The sequence below is a fragment of the Phyllostomus discolor genome, chromosome 7, assembly GCF_004126475.2.
Source record: "Phyllostomus discolor isolate MPI-MPIP mPhyDis1 chromosome 7, mPhyDis1.pri.v3, whole genome shotgun sequence".
NCBI classification, from domain to species: domain Eukaryota; kingdom Metazoa; phylum Chordata; class Mammalia; order Chiroptera; family Phyllostomidae; genus Phyllostomus; species Phyllostomus discolor.
The window spans coordinates 120,494,077-120,511,755 of NC_040909.2; the positions used below are offsets into that span (position 1 = coordinate 120,494,077).

Sequence of the window (17,679 nt, forward strand, 5' to 3'; positions counted from 1 at the left end):
GGTAAAACATACATTGCTCAGGAAAACTTTGAAGAGCCTATGATCATAATGACAGGAAATGTTCAAATTTTCCATGTAATTAAATTGACCTGATCTACAATTTTAAAATAAAATCCATCACATTTTGAATATACTGAATGATATGTATCAATGACATATAATCAAAATGATTTCTATACTCCTCAATCATTAGATTAAAAAAGGTAGCATCTTATTCAACAGACTAAAATTTTAAAAAATATCTTGCTTATAATTTCATAAAAGTCAATCCTAACTAATAGAAAATAGTGAGAGAAAGTATACATAGACATACAATAGATAACAGAATTATTATTTGGCATTTTTAGATATACTTGAAGAATTTTTAGTAATGTGAAAAGACTAGTTTACTTTAGGATAAGGTCTATATGTTTCTTGAAATTTTATTCTTCTAATATTCATTATAACTAATATATAGTAGTATATACAGGCTTAATGTCAAGAAATATTTGTTGCATTAAGAAATTGATGACTGGCATTTTGCTATTTATGCTCAGTCCTTCACACTGGGGATTTCTTCTTAGACTTTCTACTCTTGTTTGGTGGTCAAAGGCCACATGAAGCACTGTGTTTCCATTGCCAATAGCGCAAGAAAGAAAAGTATGTTCCTTTCTGCCCCATCACAAAGCACTCGCTGTAAATTCAAGAATCTAAGGTTTTTAATCTGGTACGCAGATAGAATTCAGAGAGTTTATGAACTTGGATGGGAAAAATTTATACTTTTACCTTCTTGATATGCTAATAAAAATATAGTATTTCCTTTAGTAAAAAGTTGGGCAAAAATAGTCTCTGCTTTGGCCACCAATAAAAAAAATCCACAGATATTTGCATGTCATGTTAAGTATTGTGGGTACCTCAAAATATGGTTTATGATACTATTCAAAGTTATAGATATTATTGGCTCCCCTGCTAATTTAATGTATCAGAAGAGTACAGAAGTTTGTATTAGTATCTCTTTATATATTTTTATATATTCATGTATATGTATATTAGTATACAAGGCCTGTTCGCAAAAAGTCCAGTCATTGTTAATATCACAAGAATGGTGCACGTGACACCAGTGTAACCTGGCAGCCAAGGAGAATGGCCTGCAATGCACATGCATGGCAATGACAACTTCAGGGCACTAGTCAGTAGGAGGCAGTAGACACCACCGAGTGAGCATGTGTACTGTGTGGCTGTCACATTCAAAATGAGCGAGTACAGCAACACATCTGCATCAAATTTTGTGTTAATCTTGAACATTCCTCCACAGAAACTATTTAGATGATTCACAAGGCAGCAGCTATGGGTAACTGGTGACTGGTAGCTTCATCAAGACAATGCAGCTGCTCATGCATCGTGTCTGGTGAGGAATATTTTGGCAAACAAAACATCAAATCACCCAGGTGACTCAGCCCCTGTCCAGCCAAGATTTCCAGCCTGTGACTTCTGGCTTTTCTCAAAACTAAAATCACCTTTGAAAGGGGAGAGATTTCAGACCATCCATGAGATTGAGGAAAATACAACAGGACAGCTGATTGTGATTGAGAGAACTGTGTGAGGTCCCAAAGTCCCACTTTGAAGGGGACTGAAGCATCATTGTCCTAGGTACAATGTTTTTTTGTATCTTCTATCTTCTTCAGTAAATATCTCTATTTTTCGTAGTACATGGCTGGATACCTCCTGGGCAGACCTTGTACATACTAAAATATTTTTAAATGTTTTTGAAACTATTTTGTTCTGATTAATTTGTTTTGTACTTCATGTTATGCATTTAAAAACATCATACATAAAAGAGTGCCAGAGTGTGGGAAAACTGTTTTAAAAATAAAAAGATTAGGAGTGCATGCTCTATTGACTTGCTCTGTCATTAACTGTTAACTTGCTTATTGGGATTATAGTGCCATCATATGATATCCTCCAGGTAACGTATTCCATTCTAACAAGTTCCTTCAGGAGATGCAAACTCTGAACTCAATGGTGTAAAAGCATCCTTGTTCAGAAAGAATCCTTTTGGTTCATATTAAGTTACACCACACAGATAGTTTTATATTTTTCTCTATGTCTGCATATCTTATTGGTTCTGCCAAATACACATTTTCATAGATATGCTGACAGTGACAAGCAAGGTTTGGATTTTTATGAGAGTTTAAACATGAATTTCTTATATTGTGTCTTGCACTACAATTTATAGCTAAGAATTTGAATGTATAGAATATACTCTTTTCCAAGAATAATAAAATTATTACACATGAGAACTTATTAAAAGTTGGAAGAGTATCTGGTAGGTGTTCGCTGTGCCCATTTCTTTGCATACTAAAGAAAGAAATCAGATATCCTGTGGCCATTTCTATTCCCTGGTAGCTTTAAAATAGGCTCTTAAATTACTTTGGAATACCCGGCTCATGAAAGTGATGACAGAAAAGTATTTCTCAGATGTTTATGACATGCATATCTTCTCAGATCAATATCTCATCTCCTCCAAAGTCAGCCTAAAAAAACAAAAAAGAAGCAGCAGCAAATCAATATTACTTTCAGCTACATTTCAAACTACCTGTTCTAAGTTATTTCTTAGACACATAAGCTTCTATAATTCTATAAAAGTTTTTGTACCTTTAGCTTTCCCTATTTTAAATTTATAGATATTTACACATTAATACTTTGATAGGCAGTGTGTTCTCTTACCCTCTTTCAGAGAGAATTGCCTAGTTATTTTTATTGACTCTCTTAGCCAATGTGTGCTCTCTTTTTTCCCCTCACTTGTAAGTGAAAATGACAAGTAAAATAATTCTGATCCTTGGTCTATTTCCACAATCATTATCATCAGTCCACAGTATCAAAAGATCATGCTGGGACCTATGGCTTTAATGTGCTTACATACAAGGGAAGTACAGGAAGACTCTTTAAAATTGCTTCCTTAATTGCAATTTGCTAAGAGAGTAGAGCTTAAATGTTCTCACCATAAAGAACAAAGTATACCTTTAGCAAATCATCACATTTTAGGCTTCAAAGACCTTATAATATTGTTAACTATACTTCAACAAAGCTTGGAATAAATAAAAATAAAATTACCTTGTTAACCTTCGAGAGGTTTAAGTACAAAGAGCACAGAGAAAAAAAGAGAAATAATAAATGGTTAATAAGAATAATATGTGCAAAACCAAGGAATACTATTAAGAAAAGCATCAGCAGAGAGAGAACAAAAAATAGAAAATGAAAAAGGAAGAAAGAAAGAACAGAGAGGAATAATTTAAGGGCAAAGAACAGCAAAGGAAAATACAGACAATATGAAATGAGTGAAAGGTGGAAGTCATATAGTTAACAATGTAAAACAAGAAACTAAAATTATCTCAAGAAGCATTTATTTGTAAAATGAAAGTGTAATAACCAGAGATAGACTTTAAAAGGCTGGAGTCTGAGGTTTTGAAATATAAAGACAACATCTATGTTATGAAAAAGAGTTCTCTGAGAAAATTGAACTTAAATAACTTGTGATTTGCACTTAATAAAAACTTGATTACTTTCTTGCGTATAAAACTTTACATGTTCCATCATGGCAAGATACCTGTTTTTGAATATTAGTTTAATGTAGCTATTCAAAAGGTTACTGTGTTCATCCTTATAAAGCATATTAAACATAAGTATGTCTAAGAAAATACAGAAAGGAAATATTAGAAATCATCAGGTATCCTTAAATAAATTCAGATGGCATTATTCAAATGTTTATATTTGAGAAAAACTCCAAGATGAGGCTCTTATGATACTATTACTTTAACTGGGAATCTATTCACTTCTGATAGGGTGCCATAGATGGAGAACAATAGAATATAAAGAAGAAAACCACCTAAATTTCATTGCTACGTTGCTAAGTGTATATAATACGCAGTTTGGGCACCTTAAAACATCAAATATTTATGGGTTGTTCATTCCTTTTACTGACCAATCCACTGTCAGACAATTTTTTGTAAAGAATACACATTTTACAAAAGCAATTATCCATTTTTATTTTGTTTACATTGCACTGAAAATTTACATCATACTTTTACAAAGTTTTTTTTTTCATAAAAATATACTTCTTTACAAAAGTGTATGCATTAATATAAGAGGAGTAGCCAGTTGCAGAAGAAACATCGTTTAAAACAAGATCATAAATGTATTAACCTTAACATTAATGAATGAGTCATTGTTATTGCAGTCATTTGAATAAACAAGAATAAATAACTGATGGCATAAAATTTAAAAACAGCATCCTGTCAGTAGAGTACCATGTTGAGAAAATCGCATGAATTTCCAAAACAAAGTATCTCCAAGTGGTTTACAAGAAATTCACTAAATGTTGTAGAGATAGATCCAAGCAGCGCTCCGGGTGCAATGATTTCTCTGAGGCACTCTGTCTCGTGATACAAAAGGTCAAGACTGTTTACAGAGTTATCCATATGTGAAAGGGACAGCAACAAAGAGTTCACACTGGGTACATAATTTATTCAATGAAGTAAAACATGCTATGAAAGGAAGACAATGGCCTATGAAATCAAAATGTGGGCCTTACTGTGTGACCCGGATGTAAATGAGCCACCAGTAACTTGAAATGCATGTCTTAATTTGACAGTGAAAGAAACCTGTCATAGCTGAGGCTACGTAAGAGAACAGCATACAATTTTTAAATTAATGAAAAGTTTTTAATCCACAACTTTAGGATTGGAAAGAATCAGATTTTTTGTCATTATGTTGGGGACTCGTCCAAAATGTATGACTAACTTGTTAGATAACATTTCAAAACACTGTTAAATTAATTTGAAGGCTCAACCGAAGGGCAAGTCTAAGGACTGTTAATGAAATATATAACAGATTAGTAAGTTTCATCTGGTGTTTCAAAAACATGGGGAAGTTTGGTAAAGGATAATGTTGGTGTCTCAAATAACTGCAAAATCATCATTGTTATAGACAATGTTTGCCAGCTAAAGTGGCTTCTGCGTGACAAAAACCAAATGAAGCAAGGAGTTAACACTGCATCACGGCTCACTGAATACTATTGGTCCCGAATATAAAGGGGGAATCAGAACACAGCATGATGATCCTGACATTTGCGGAAACTATGACAACCAGTCTAAATAAAGAGGAGCAATGTGACTGTGAAAAAAAAAACACAAAAAAACAAAAAGAGTCAATTCAGAGTGGGTAATCATATCTCTTCTGTGGCATAAAATTAGCTCATCCACATTTCAGGGCTTGACTCAAACTCAAATAACCATGGAAATAAGGAAAACAATGACTTAATTAACAAGACCAAATAGCCAATAGAGTGCTTTGAAATGCAGACTGATGGGTTGTGATGTAGCACATGACAGGTAAGTCAGTGATCCACCGACTCTTGTTAAGTATAGCTCTTATTGTCTACCCTATATCATTTTTTTAAAACCCAGTCCCTCTAATATAGTTTATAAAGCACAGAAATACTGATATGGATGCTCCTCCAATATATGCAAATAAGTTTATGTTTTAGAATATCTCCTTTTGTAAAAAAGCAAATAAACTGTGAGTAAGCACTCTCAGAGTGCAGCCGAATCTCTGTAAAACTCTCCATGGTAAACACGAAGAAGAATTATGGTCCAGTTTATGAAAAAACACTCTTCTCTATCATTCCTCAGGAAAAGGTGACCCAGCAAGTCCTGAAAAGTGTGCTTTATTTTTTTTTTTTAGCAGTGAACTAATGTGCACTGTTCTGTGTGTTGACTTCTGAGCCTGGCGAGAAGGCAGAGGGTTGCCATGCTATACCATTGTGCAGACCGTGTTCAGGTTGGGATCGAATCGCACTGCCTTCCCTTCCACTGACTTCGCATTGGTGTCGTACATGGGGTTTTCAAACGCTGCTTGGCCATTGTTATTTCATGAACTGAACATCCCGTGTACTGTGTTTTGGGTGCAGTCCTGTTGATGAGAACATTGATTAGCTAAGTGTTAAGTTTCTTTCAGAAATAGCAGCGTAGGCTCAAATATATATTCTTCAGTTGTCATCGTTAATGGATATGGACCTAGAAAGTATTTACTGACAAATCATAAACAGAATACATCTGATTTGAACAATTTACTTTCACTTTTAAATACTGGGTGACTTCATTTACATATATACATATTTATATACAGCACCAATATGAGCAATACAAGTATAAATAAATGCTATATTATGGCTACTAGCTTAAATTTTCTTATGAAATAATAAGTTACCATTATGAATTAACATGTATAAGTTGTGATGATGATGAATTTAAATCTCATTACTATTTATTCATTCATTTATCAATTATTTACTGAGCATCTATTATGTGCCAGGCATGATCCTAGACATTGAAAACATATGCATAGTTTTAAAGCATAATCAGTACTCTCATAGAGCTCATACTGTAGTGACAGAAAACAAAGAACAAATTAAATAGAAATGAAAACAAAAAATGTTACCTAATCCGAATTGTTTTGATGAAAAAGGAAAATGGGGTACTATGATAGAAGTAACTGGAAGATACATTAACACATAAAGCATAACTAAGGAGGTAAAATTCAACCTGAGACGTGAGGGACAAGAGCTACTTCTGTACTAAACAGGAGGGGATTCCAGGAGTAGCAGATAACTAACGCTGAGACCAATTTGAGAAGAGATTTGGAGTATCTTCAAGACAGAAATATGCTGTTCTTTAAAAATGCTATGTTTCAGAGCATGTAAATTCAAAATCTCAAAGAAGAAATGACTGTACTGATACTCAAGTCATGAAAACAGTTTGCCTTTTAGTTAATAAAAAATATGGAGTCCAGGCTGGCTTGTGGAAGCTGCTGGCACAGTCCTGCTTCATTGTGTCATTCCTCTCACCTGTGGCTAATGGTTATTTCCAGTTTCTCTTTCCCACATCAGTCATTTACTGACATTGTAATGGAACAGAGGCAGACTCGCCCCTACCTGTTTCTGGACCTAATTCCTAGAAAAGATATATATTAATATAAATGTTTCTCAACTCCTGTGTTTATACCAAGCACCACTATTTTAATTATATTTTATCATGACTTATATTTGTCATTATATAATTTCCCTATCTCAAATGCATTTTCCGATCTTTTTTAATACTGAAAACCATTAGGTAATTTGAAAGACAATTTTTTAAAGCAAAAAGCTATCTCAAGTTTCTTTCAGAGGCATCAAATATCTGCTTACCTACACATTTTCTTTTCTTGATAACGGATAGCCCTAAATATTGTAGAATTGCATAGTAAAGCCCCTCACCAGGAAGTTGTAATGGACATAGTGAACAAGGACCGACTTACAATATGTGTAAGTCCTACGTTAGACATATCACAAATATAACATATTAATTTTATAATCTTCTAAAAGCAGGTATGTTTGGTAACACATACCTTCTTAGTGTATATATGTTTGGTAAACAGGCAGGCAGGGAAAATAAGGTTTACAAAAAATGTGGCAACATTTGGCACACAGATATTGCAACATTCCAGGAAACATAGAATTACAGTTTGAAGTAGGGTAGTAAAAAGAACATGAATATAGATTTGGAAATATTTGTAGTTAAATAAACAAACTTACCTTTGTTTATAAAGATAAAATCCAAATCCTGCAAATATAAGTGCAAAAAAAGGCACAAGAATAGCAATGGCCACAGAACTACTATTTGTACCATGAGGTTGATTTGAAGAATTTAAACCCTCTGACACATTCAATCCTATAAAATAAACAATAAATTAGAGATATATAATCAATTTTATCACAATACATTTTTATTTTCTGAACCAATTAATATATTCCTTTCTTGGAAATTTACATAATATAAAAAATAAGTCATGAAACTTTCAACTCATTTCCACACAATTTTGCATGGTGCCTACTATACCTAAGTTATTTTTTTCAGAAAAGGGTACAGAATAAAAAATAAGTGAAGTTTCTGAACTGAAGAGTTCATACAAGTGTAGGAGGAACAATAAGACAGAATAAAGTGAATTCATTGGCATGAATTAATGATTAATGAATGCACTTTAGGAAAGGAAGGGGTAATTCCATCGGTGGTATGCAAGAATGTTTTTGGAGAATATACAGTATGAGCTTGGCCTTGAAGAATCAGCAGAGCAACAAATGGAGGATGATGCAGGACCATCATAAACCTAGAAATGGGAAGTTCAGTGGCATGTTCAGGCAATGTGACAAGCATTAGGCATAGTAGTGTGTGGAAGAGCCTCTCATAGGAATAGGGGGCTAAAAGGGCATCCATATCCTAAAGAGCTCAAACCTACTGCTCATTTACAGTCAGGGTTAACTGAAGGTGTTTAGAAATGAAAGCCTCAGTGATAAGTCATAAGAGTGAGAATGGTGGCTGGGGTAGGACGGGCTTGTGGGAGTCCAGACTGGCAGACAGAGCAGTTTGAAGGCTGCAGTAACAGCCCAGATAAAATAAAATTAAAATGTGAACTAAAACATGAGAAAGAGCATGAAAAGATATACTGAGGGGAACATTTTGCGGTTAAAATCAACAGAACTTGTTTGTGTGCATGGCAGAGGTCAAAAGGCGATGCAGGCGTGTCCAGGCTCTTCGCCTCTCTGGGCTGCACTGGAAGAGGACGAGTAGTCTTGGGCCACACATTAAATTCATTGTGACACATAATCACGAAAAAATTCTCATAATATTTTAAGTAAATGTATGCTTCTGTGTTGGAGGCATTCACAGCCGTCCCGGGCTGCATGTGGCCCGTGGGCCGCAGGTGGGGAACCCCGGGTAGACTGTTTTACTCCGGCTGAGTAAATGGTGAAGATGTTAGCACAGTTAGAAAATGAGAACGATCAGGTTTGCCAACATTTTGACACATGAAGCGAGAGAAAATAACTAACGGTCATTTTTCAGTTCCTTTCTTACAGGTTCTTTTTCAGACATGTCATGTTTGAGATGCTTTTGGAAATATTACATGACAACATCTTGCATTTAATTACATGACTGGGTTACTGTACTATGCTAATGTCTTACCCTGTTGTTAAAAATAACATGATTTTACATAAGACATTATCAAAAGTGGCATCTTATTATTACCGTTCATTTAGAGAAAGCTAATTTCACTTTTTGATAAATAGTTACATTGAGGTTAATATCAGTAATACCTTAGTCCAGGTTTAAAAAGTTAGTAACTCATTCTATACTCATTCTAAATAGTTTTTTTAGAGACTTAGTATTTATGTAAAGTTCAAAGTAAATAAATTTGTTAAGATAAATATAAAATGGTAGTTTTGGAGCCTGAATTTATTCTTTATGTATCAACACCACAATAAGATAATGGGAGAGAGTATAACCAAAACTATGCTAATAAATACACTTCAAACAAGGCCATTCGATGTTTACACATATTTTAGCAGAATCCGAAATAAGAATGAGAAAGCCCTGTGCCATTCATCACAGCAAATTTACATAACTGCAGAGCACAAAGTCCTGAAAAGAGATCCATTCCTCACAGTTATTTTCCCTTTCTGGACCCTATGAGTTTCTCAAAGTGTCACTGCATTTTGGAAGGAGTAAGAAAATTGCAACAATATTCAAACTGAAGAGAAGTATTACAGTTCTCATAAGATAATATAATTTACAGTTTAATATTTTCCTTTATATCTATAACACTTTTTCTCCTTTTTATTTGCTTAAAGGCAAGACAGTTTGTCATGTTTATTAGAAATATGATGAAAACCACGTCGTGCAGAGGAGGTACATGGAGAACCAATATTTTGAAGAATGTGATTCTTTTAAAGGCTATCGAAATGGATCAATGTATATAGTCCTGACAATACAAAACTCAAACTATAGTAAGTGTGCCTAATATACAGAATTCTCTGCATTTTCTTATGATGTCTAGAGTAATAAAGAAACTACATGAAAATGAAAATGAATAAATACATTACCCAGTCTTTGTAGTCCAAATTGCCCATAATCTTTGCCTTGAATAAATCCTTGAAACACATAAGTAGCTCCATCAGGCTCAGCAGAAACCTAAAAATATTTATAATTTGATTAAATGTGAATTTGGCCACAGCTGTATTTCCCCAGACTTGATATTTAATTTTATCATAAATGAATTGTGCAATGTTCTTTCCTCTAGATCTTCCTCCTCTGTAAAATACAGGACATTATGCACATTTGCCATCATTATAAGCAATCAAAATTTTCATTTTTAAATAATTTTGATATCAAAGAGAGGTTACTCATTAATATTGTTTGTATATATACATAGATTTCTTTTAGGTGAAGGAACCTATTGAAAACAATAGAGACAAAGATATGATGAAACAGAAGGGGGTAAATGCTCAATTAAAAATTGAGTAATAAAACACTGTGTTTTTAGATTCCATTACTGTTCAGCATATACGCACTTCTCTCCACTCCCACTGACCTTCATGGAAAGAGTATACTTCCCATCTCACTGAGTCGGGTTTGGTCCTGTGACTTGCTTTGGCCAATGGAAAGTGGGTGGAATTGACAATGCCAGTTCCTAGCCTAGGCCTTAAAAGGCATCTTCCCCATTATGTTAACTTAAATAAGTCAGTCACAAGCCCAGTATTATATGATTCCATTAATATGAAAGTCCAGAACAGGGAAATCTGTACAGACAGAAAGCAGATTTGTGACTGCTCAGGGCTGGGTGGTGGGGTGGGATGACAGCTAAAGGGTATGTAAGTTCTCTTCGAGGTGATAAAGATCTTATAAAATCAGCTGTGGTGGTGGTTACTCATCTCCAAATAATGAAGAGCCACTGAATTCAACATTTTAAATAGGTAGATTCTAGGGTATATGGATTACATTTTAATAGGGCTGTTAAAAACAGGAGGGGGTGCATATCTTCTACTATGTCCCTCAGTGCTCTGACCTCTGACAAAAAAAGAAGGTGCTCCAGGTAGCTGCTGCCCCCCAGCTCAGGCCCCAGAATCAGATACCCGGATCTTATCTGAACTTGGTACCATGGCTTCAAGTAAAGCCAATGGAAGTGGGTGAAATAAACAACGAGTCTATTTACAGCCAACAATATTAGAACTATATACTGGCCCTGGCTGGTATGACTCAGCAGATTGAGTGCTGGCCTGCAAACTAAAGGGTTAGTTTGATTACCAGTCAGGTCACATGCCAGGCCTCCTGTGGGGGACACAGGAGAGGCACCCACATATTGATGTTTCTCTCCCTCTCTTTCTCACTCCCTTCCTCTCTCTCCTAAAAATAAATAAATAAAATCTTTGAGGAAAAAAAAGAGCTATATACTAGTTGAGTGTCTCTGAAGATTTTGTGGCAATGTCTAATGCTGGAGTGTATTACATATTCAAATAAGACTTTACAGGCATAGTACCATTTGATCTCATAGATAAAATAGGAATTGAAACTTTTCAGCATTCCTGGTTAGATGAAGTTTGCTTTAATTACCAGTAGCTGCAATTAGCTACCTAAGCCATGTATGCTATTGTAAAAATTGTAAAAACAAACAAACAAAAAACCTTGAATCTTGTCCCTTAAAAGCAAAATATCATACAAAACCATCCATGTGAGTCTGATACATCACCACAAGTAGTAAGATTTATTCTTTATTATCAGACATCATACACTGGTCATGGCCATTTTTTAAAATTAAATGCTTCTAAAGAGAATAGCTCAAACTCTATTTTTTAAATGTATTTATTTTGTTTCCTACATGAAATGATGCAATTAAATGACCTGAGTGCATTGAAAAAAGAGTTGGTCCCCAACTCCATGAATAATGGCACCGATAGGGAAACAGAATGGACATGTTTTCCACAGGAAACAAACTAACTGAAGGCTGTGACTTACTATATATCTTCTTTCCCGCTAGGTGTTCCTTGTAAAAGAAGGCTTGTTATTTGAGAGAATATGGCCAGAGCTCTTTCTCTCATGCTCATTTTTAAACAAAGGATCCTAGGCATTATGTGAATATAAGACTTGCTTCCAACTCCCAATTTAGAAACTCCATTCACACAAGTGGCTGAATAGGACAGGGTGACTCCATGGTGAAGCTATGGCAACTATCTCCCCACATGAAGCAATTTACATAACTTCCTGTTCATAGACAATTTTAGAAAATATTCTAAATCTGTGCCTAAAGTTAGTGGGCATACTTCATCTTTTCTGAAGCCTTTTATTATGGTGCATATGCCTTAAATAGTGGTTCCAAAGACTGAATTATATTTTATCCAGATTTATTTATCACTACTGACTTCAAACAAAATAAATTTAATGAAACCAATATAAAACTATATACTACCCCACACATAAATATTACAGAAATAAGGAAAGCTCACCAAAATCTAATAATCCCAGGAGTAACACTTGAGATTAATAAATATACTTGGTCATTTTTTCCAAAAAACTTACCCATAATAGTAATTTTAGCATTTGATATGTATAGTGTTCATAATTAGCTAAATTTAGGAACCACCTTTTCCAGGAATTTGAATGACAAACCTAAGCACAAATTTGTGTCAGCAGCAGGCTTGTAAAGAACTATACTTACAAAGCCATCCATGGCCCAATTTTCCTCCTTCATTTTCTTCACAGAAGCATGAGCTGGTACTTTAATAAGATAGATGTGCAACATTAGGCGAGCTTCCTGGCTTTTATATACTCCTGTAAAAAGTTATGCTTTATTTCATTATCTATAACTCCTTAAATATATCATGTAATACAGATGATTGGAAAAGAAATAAATAAGGCCAAGTCAAGGCCAGTTTTATTGGTAATGCTGTTTACCAATCCTGCAATATATGTTTGGTCTCTCTTTCAGCTGAACTGCTCAACTTACATCTTCATTGTGGGTTTAAATGACCTACACTATTACAATTAAGTAGTACTGTTCTTAATAGCACCATTCCATGACAGTGCAAAGAAAAGTATCATATTTTGAGGTATATAATGTGCATTTTTGGCCCACATTTTTAAGGGAAAAATAAGGATGCACATTCTACATGGGTAGTGCTAACTCAGCATCTATATAAATGTTTTTAATTATTTTATCCATGCTTATATGTTAAAAGTGTAACCTAGAAAGCAATAACGATATCTGTATGCAAAAATGATACCCTGGAATATGATAATCAGTTTTGCTTCTAAATATAAATAAATAAAACACTTAATTAAAATGAAAGATTCGTTTCCTGAAAGTTTGGGCCAAAAACATGGGTGCGCATTATACATGGAGTGTGCTATTAGTGGTAAAATATGGTATTGCTTCCCCTAAACATATTTAAAATCTGTAAATATATTAATCACATTCTAAAACTGCTTATGTTTTTCTTAAATTGGGTGGCAACCATGTGAAAGAGAGTATTCTAGATGCAACTTGAGCGGCAAAGACATATTTTGTTCCTATATAAAGATAGGATGCTTACAAGTTTTCTCCATGAAGTAGAGATTAAGTCAGGTACACAACTAATTAAAACAGATGAGACAACAATAGGTAAAAGACCAGAAGAGAGGGATCATTTCACACTGGAGTGATCAGGAAATGCTTGCTTAAAAAAGGCATTGGAGCTGGGTCTTGAACAATCAAGTGGGATTTTTTGTTCAACAAGGTCAATATAGGTAATGGCATAAAAGACAGAGGCAAAAATATATACGATGATTTTTTCCCCTTAAATTGAGACTTTTTTAAAAGTAGAAATAAGATGGAGTGTAAATGTGTTCAGGGGAATAATAATAAATATAATCATAAGTAAAAATTTTGTGCTTAACTGAATGGCTGAAATTTGACTATTCATTCTTTCACTTAATCTTTTTACCTATGTAATAAAATATCATTAGAATGTGCTGGGAACACAAAGATAATGATAAATAGATCATAATATAAATGACATAATATAAATTATAATTAATAGAAAAAAGACATAGGGGTAATCAAAAATAATATTAATGGGAAAGGTTATAATTCCTGTATACGGAGACAGTGATAGCAAATAAATTAATTTGTGTGTTTGCTTTTCTATATTTGTAAAATAAAATTTGAAAACTTTCTCAGAGTGAGTACCCTTGACCCTAGAACAACATGGTGTCAGAGGCACAGACTACCCTCATGCAGCTGAAAATCTGTGTATCACTTAAGCCTGCTCTCTACTTTGGCAGATCCCAACTGCTTGCGTACCCTTGACCAACTCGAGTTTGGACTACATATGTCAACTGGAAAAAATCCACACATGAAGTGGACCTATGCAGTTTAAATCCATGCTGTTTAAGGTCAATATATGCATTTATTTTGTCCTAACTCTTTTACAGACAATTTTTTAAAAATTGCTTGTTCAAAGTCATGTAAATCAGTAGTCATAATTTAAATGCATTGCTCTTGTTCATATAAAGCTTGTTTCAAATATTGCACAAATATCTATAATTTTAAAAATATAATACATATTAACTTTTCATGCTTCTATTCAGGGTTTAGTGCAGGATCATTCAATATTTAACATGATGCTTGATAGTATTTCTACCCATAGGTATACTTCCAAGATCCCAGTGGATGTCTGAATTGCAGACAGTGCCCCTATATATGTACATTGTTTTTCCTAAACATAAATACCATGATAAAGTTTAAGCTACTAACTAGATACAGTAAGATATTAACAACAGTAACTATGAAATAGAACAATTATAACAATATAAGAAAAGTTATATTTGTATGCTGTCTCCCTGAAAACATCTTATTGTACGGTACTCACCCTTTTATGTGATGATGTGACATGATACAGTGCTATGTGATGAGTGGAAGCAAGGCAGATGCCACAGGCACTGCGACTTAGTGTGGGGTTGCTGCTGATCTGCTGTGGATACAGATACTAAGTGACTAAGGGTGGGCAGCATACAGCACGGATACCCCAATGGGGTAAATCACTTCCCGGCTGGGAGGGATGGAGCAACACAGAGTGATATTTCCTCATGCTATGCAGAATGACTTGCAATTTAAAACTATGAAGTGCTCATTTACAGAATTTTCCATTAAATATTTTTGGACCATAACAGTCTTGGGTAACTGAAACCATGGAAAGTGAAACTGCAGATAAGAGGGAACTGTATTTAGGATATAAAATAGCCCGGATGTGAGTGTGTGTGTGTGTGTGTTGTGTATGCAATATCAAGACATAAAATTTTAATGAGAGCAATAATTCATATTCATTACTTTGACAACATTCTTTGAGGCCTATTTTTTCAGATGCTGTTCTAACCTCTGAGATATAATCTGACTGTGTTTGTAATACGGAGGCTACATTAGAATGGTAATCAGGCATACTGTTGACAAGATGACATTTAAGAAAACGTGAATGTTTTCTTAATGAAAGAAGCATGCACCAGATAGAGAGAACAGAAACTTGAAAAGGTGAGCAGATGGACAGTGGTCTGGGTCCATTATGCCTGTTTAAAGTAGTGCTCTTACCCCTTCTGTCTTAACTAATTGAGCCCACATAAATATTTTCATATGAAGAATTTTGTGACCATAAAATAGATTGCAAATCACAGATCCAGTCTGCTTGGTGTTATGAGAATAGAGTAAAATTTCATTGTATTCAAATTAAAAGTTCTGTCCTACTTCACAATGTCTCATTTTGACTACAGAAAAATATCCTTCAGGGAGCTTATTTCAGCATCATGGAGATTTATATTTGTGTAGAAATATTTATGTGTCAATCCAACAACCAGAAAGCTGTGTTTCTGGATAAATTATAAATGTCATAAAAAAGTAACAAATGCTTCCCAGTATTAGAATCATGAACAAAAATGACGGAATGATGGAAATGAAGGCATGAAGGCATTATTTGTTGCTCTTTAATGGGATACCTGAGAGTAGCAGCTCCATGTTGCTGTTGCTGAGTGTTGCATTGACTCTCCCGGTGGAAGCATTGAAACTAGTAACTGTCAAGGTCATGGGTTGTTTCCTTCCTTTGAAATTGTAAGAGCCTTTCCATATATAATTTTGGGCAAACACGTCATCAGGAACTGTGAATGGATTAAATAAATACACACATTAATTTTATGGTGTCCTGTAAATACAAGCCTTAAGTAGTGGATTAATGAATATTAATGTGTTGGATAATGAAATGTGCTAAATACACAATACTGTGGAATGTGTATTATAAAATAAATTTCTCACATAAATGTGTTTCCATTACTTTAGAATAAACCAAAATTGTAATAACCTAGATTTGTACATGAGTCATCAATAAAAGACAAATAACCACTACCAATTAAGGACATGGAACTTATAGAATCCAGCTAAATAGCAAGTTTCCTTGTACCCGTTCTTCCACAATAGTATCTTTATTTCAGGAGGAAAATAGAATGCTTTTATTGGGCTAAGTCAGTCTGTACACCAGCCCCAAGAGGCCTCCTCTTCTCCTGGCAGTGGGGATAGACTCACAGGAGCGAGAACACAGAGTTTAGCTCCTTGCAAAATAGCCCTTGCAGGTTGGCAGGAGGGACACTCCTTTGTGCCCCACACAGAGTTCTAGTTCAGTTATTCCAATAATAGATGCTCCTGAGGAAGACCGGGCTCCACCATATTCACACCTTTGAAGATAAAGGTATTTTTAGAAATAAAAGAATTGCCACTAGAATTGTCTGTCATGGAGAGAGACAAATTGTGGCAGAACCAAAGACTATTCTAAATGCTATAAAATGTCCATCTAAAGAAGAACACTCTTGTGTTAGATAGAGCCAACTAAGACTTAGTATATTTGTATAAATTGTTATGTGATTATGGTTAGATAATTTAGACATGTCAAACTGTTCAGATCCTGGGAAAAGGCTGAGAGAAGTTTCCATTAATCTCACATCATTGTAAGGAACACACTCAGCAATCAACTAGTCATGGATACATGCCTGCTGGGGTCAGTGAGTAAATGCATGAACTTAGAAAAGGGTATTTTTTTCTTAAGTTACTCACCTTTGACACCTGATCTTCTCTATCATTTATATTATACAGATGAAACAGGGAAACCTCAGTTTGTATACTCACTGCATAGTTGCTAATAAAACATGTGCTCAGCAGACATGTAATTAGCATCATGAAAAATCCACAGTCCTGACCCTGTGACCTTTGCCAAGTCATCCTTCTAGCGGCATCCCTCCTCAAACCTCAAATTTCACAGTGATGCTCTCTATGTAGAGGGTACCCTTACCTAAAATTTTGATAGCGTGCATGGGTAAAAGCCCTTGATTTGGTAAACATCTTAAAGAGTTTTCAGCTTTTAAAAAGTATATGTAGAACAAGTTTGCAGGAAGTAACAAGCTAAACTGCCCTGTGTTACAAAAATTGGGAATTTCGAAGTGTTAGACTCAGTTGTAGAAGTAGGAGGAGAGCAAGGGAGAAGGATGTTCTGACAAAGAGTAGACACTCAGCGAATAAGTGGTGTTGTGTCTCTGTTCATTTCCCCTGGCTTGTGCTGTGATTCCTCTTTGCTACTCTTGAACCTTTAATAAAAATATGTTACACCTAATGATCTTGTCCATCGTGCCTAGGGACATCAGGGAGTGTTGGCTGAAGGGAGTGGAGGAACACCTAGAGCCAGAGAAAATAGCACAGGAAAAAGTAGAGAGCAGCTGCAGCAACGGACACTGGATCAGCATTCATCATTGATTTGCTAGTGAATGT

At 34.7% G+C, this 17,679-nt stretch overlaps 1 protein-coding gene across 1 annotated transcript in view; it reads right to left on the minus strand.

Annotated features, from left to right (window-relative positions):
- Nucleotides 1-3,213: 3,213 nt before the first annotated feature.
- Nucleotides 3,214-17,679, minus strand: part of CSMD3 (CUB and Sushi multiple domains 3) — an 893,237-nt gene continuing 878,771 nt past the window's right edge. Inside the window, 6 exon segments of the mRNA XM_028533680.2 lie at nt 3,214-5,909; nt 5,912-5,949; nt 7,610-7,745; nt 9,953-10,040; nt 12,562-12,674; nt 15,867-16,025. Of these exon segments, the coding sequence (XP_028389481.1) occupies nt 5,791-5,909; nt 5,912-5,949; nt 7,610-7,745; nt 9,953-10,040; nt 12,562-12,674; nt 15,867-16,025 (653 nt within the window). The 3' untranslated portion in view covers nt 3,214-5,790.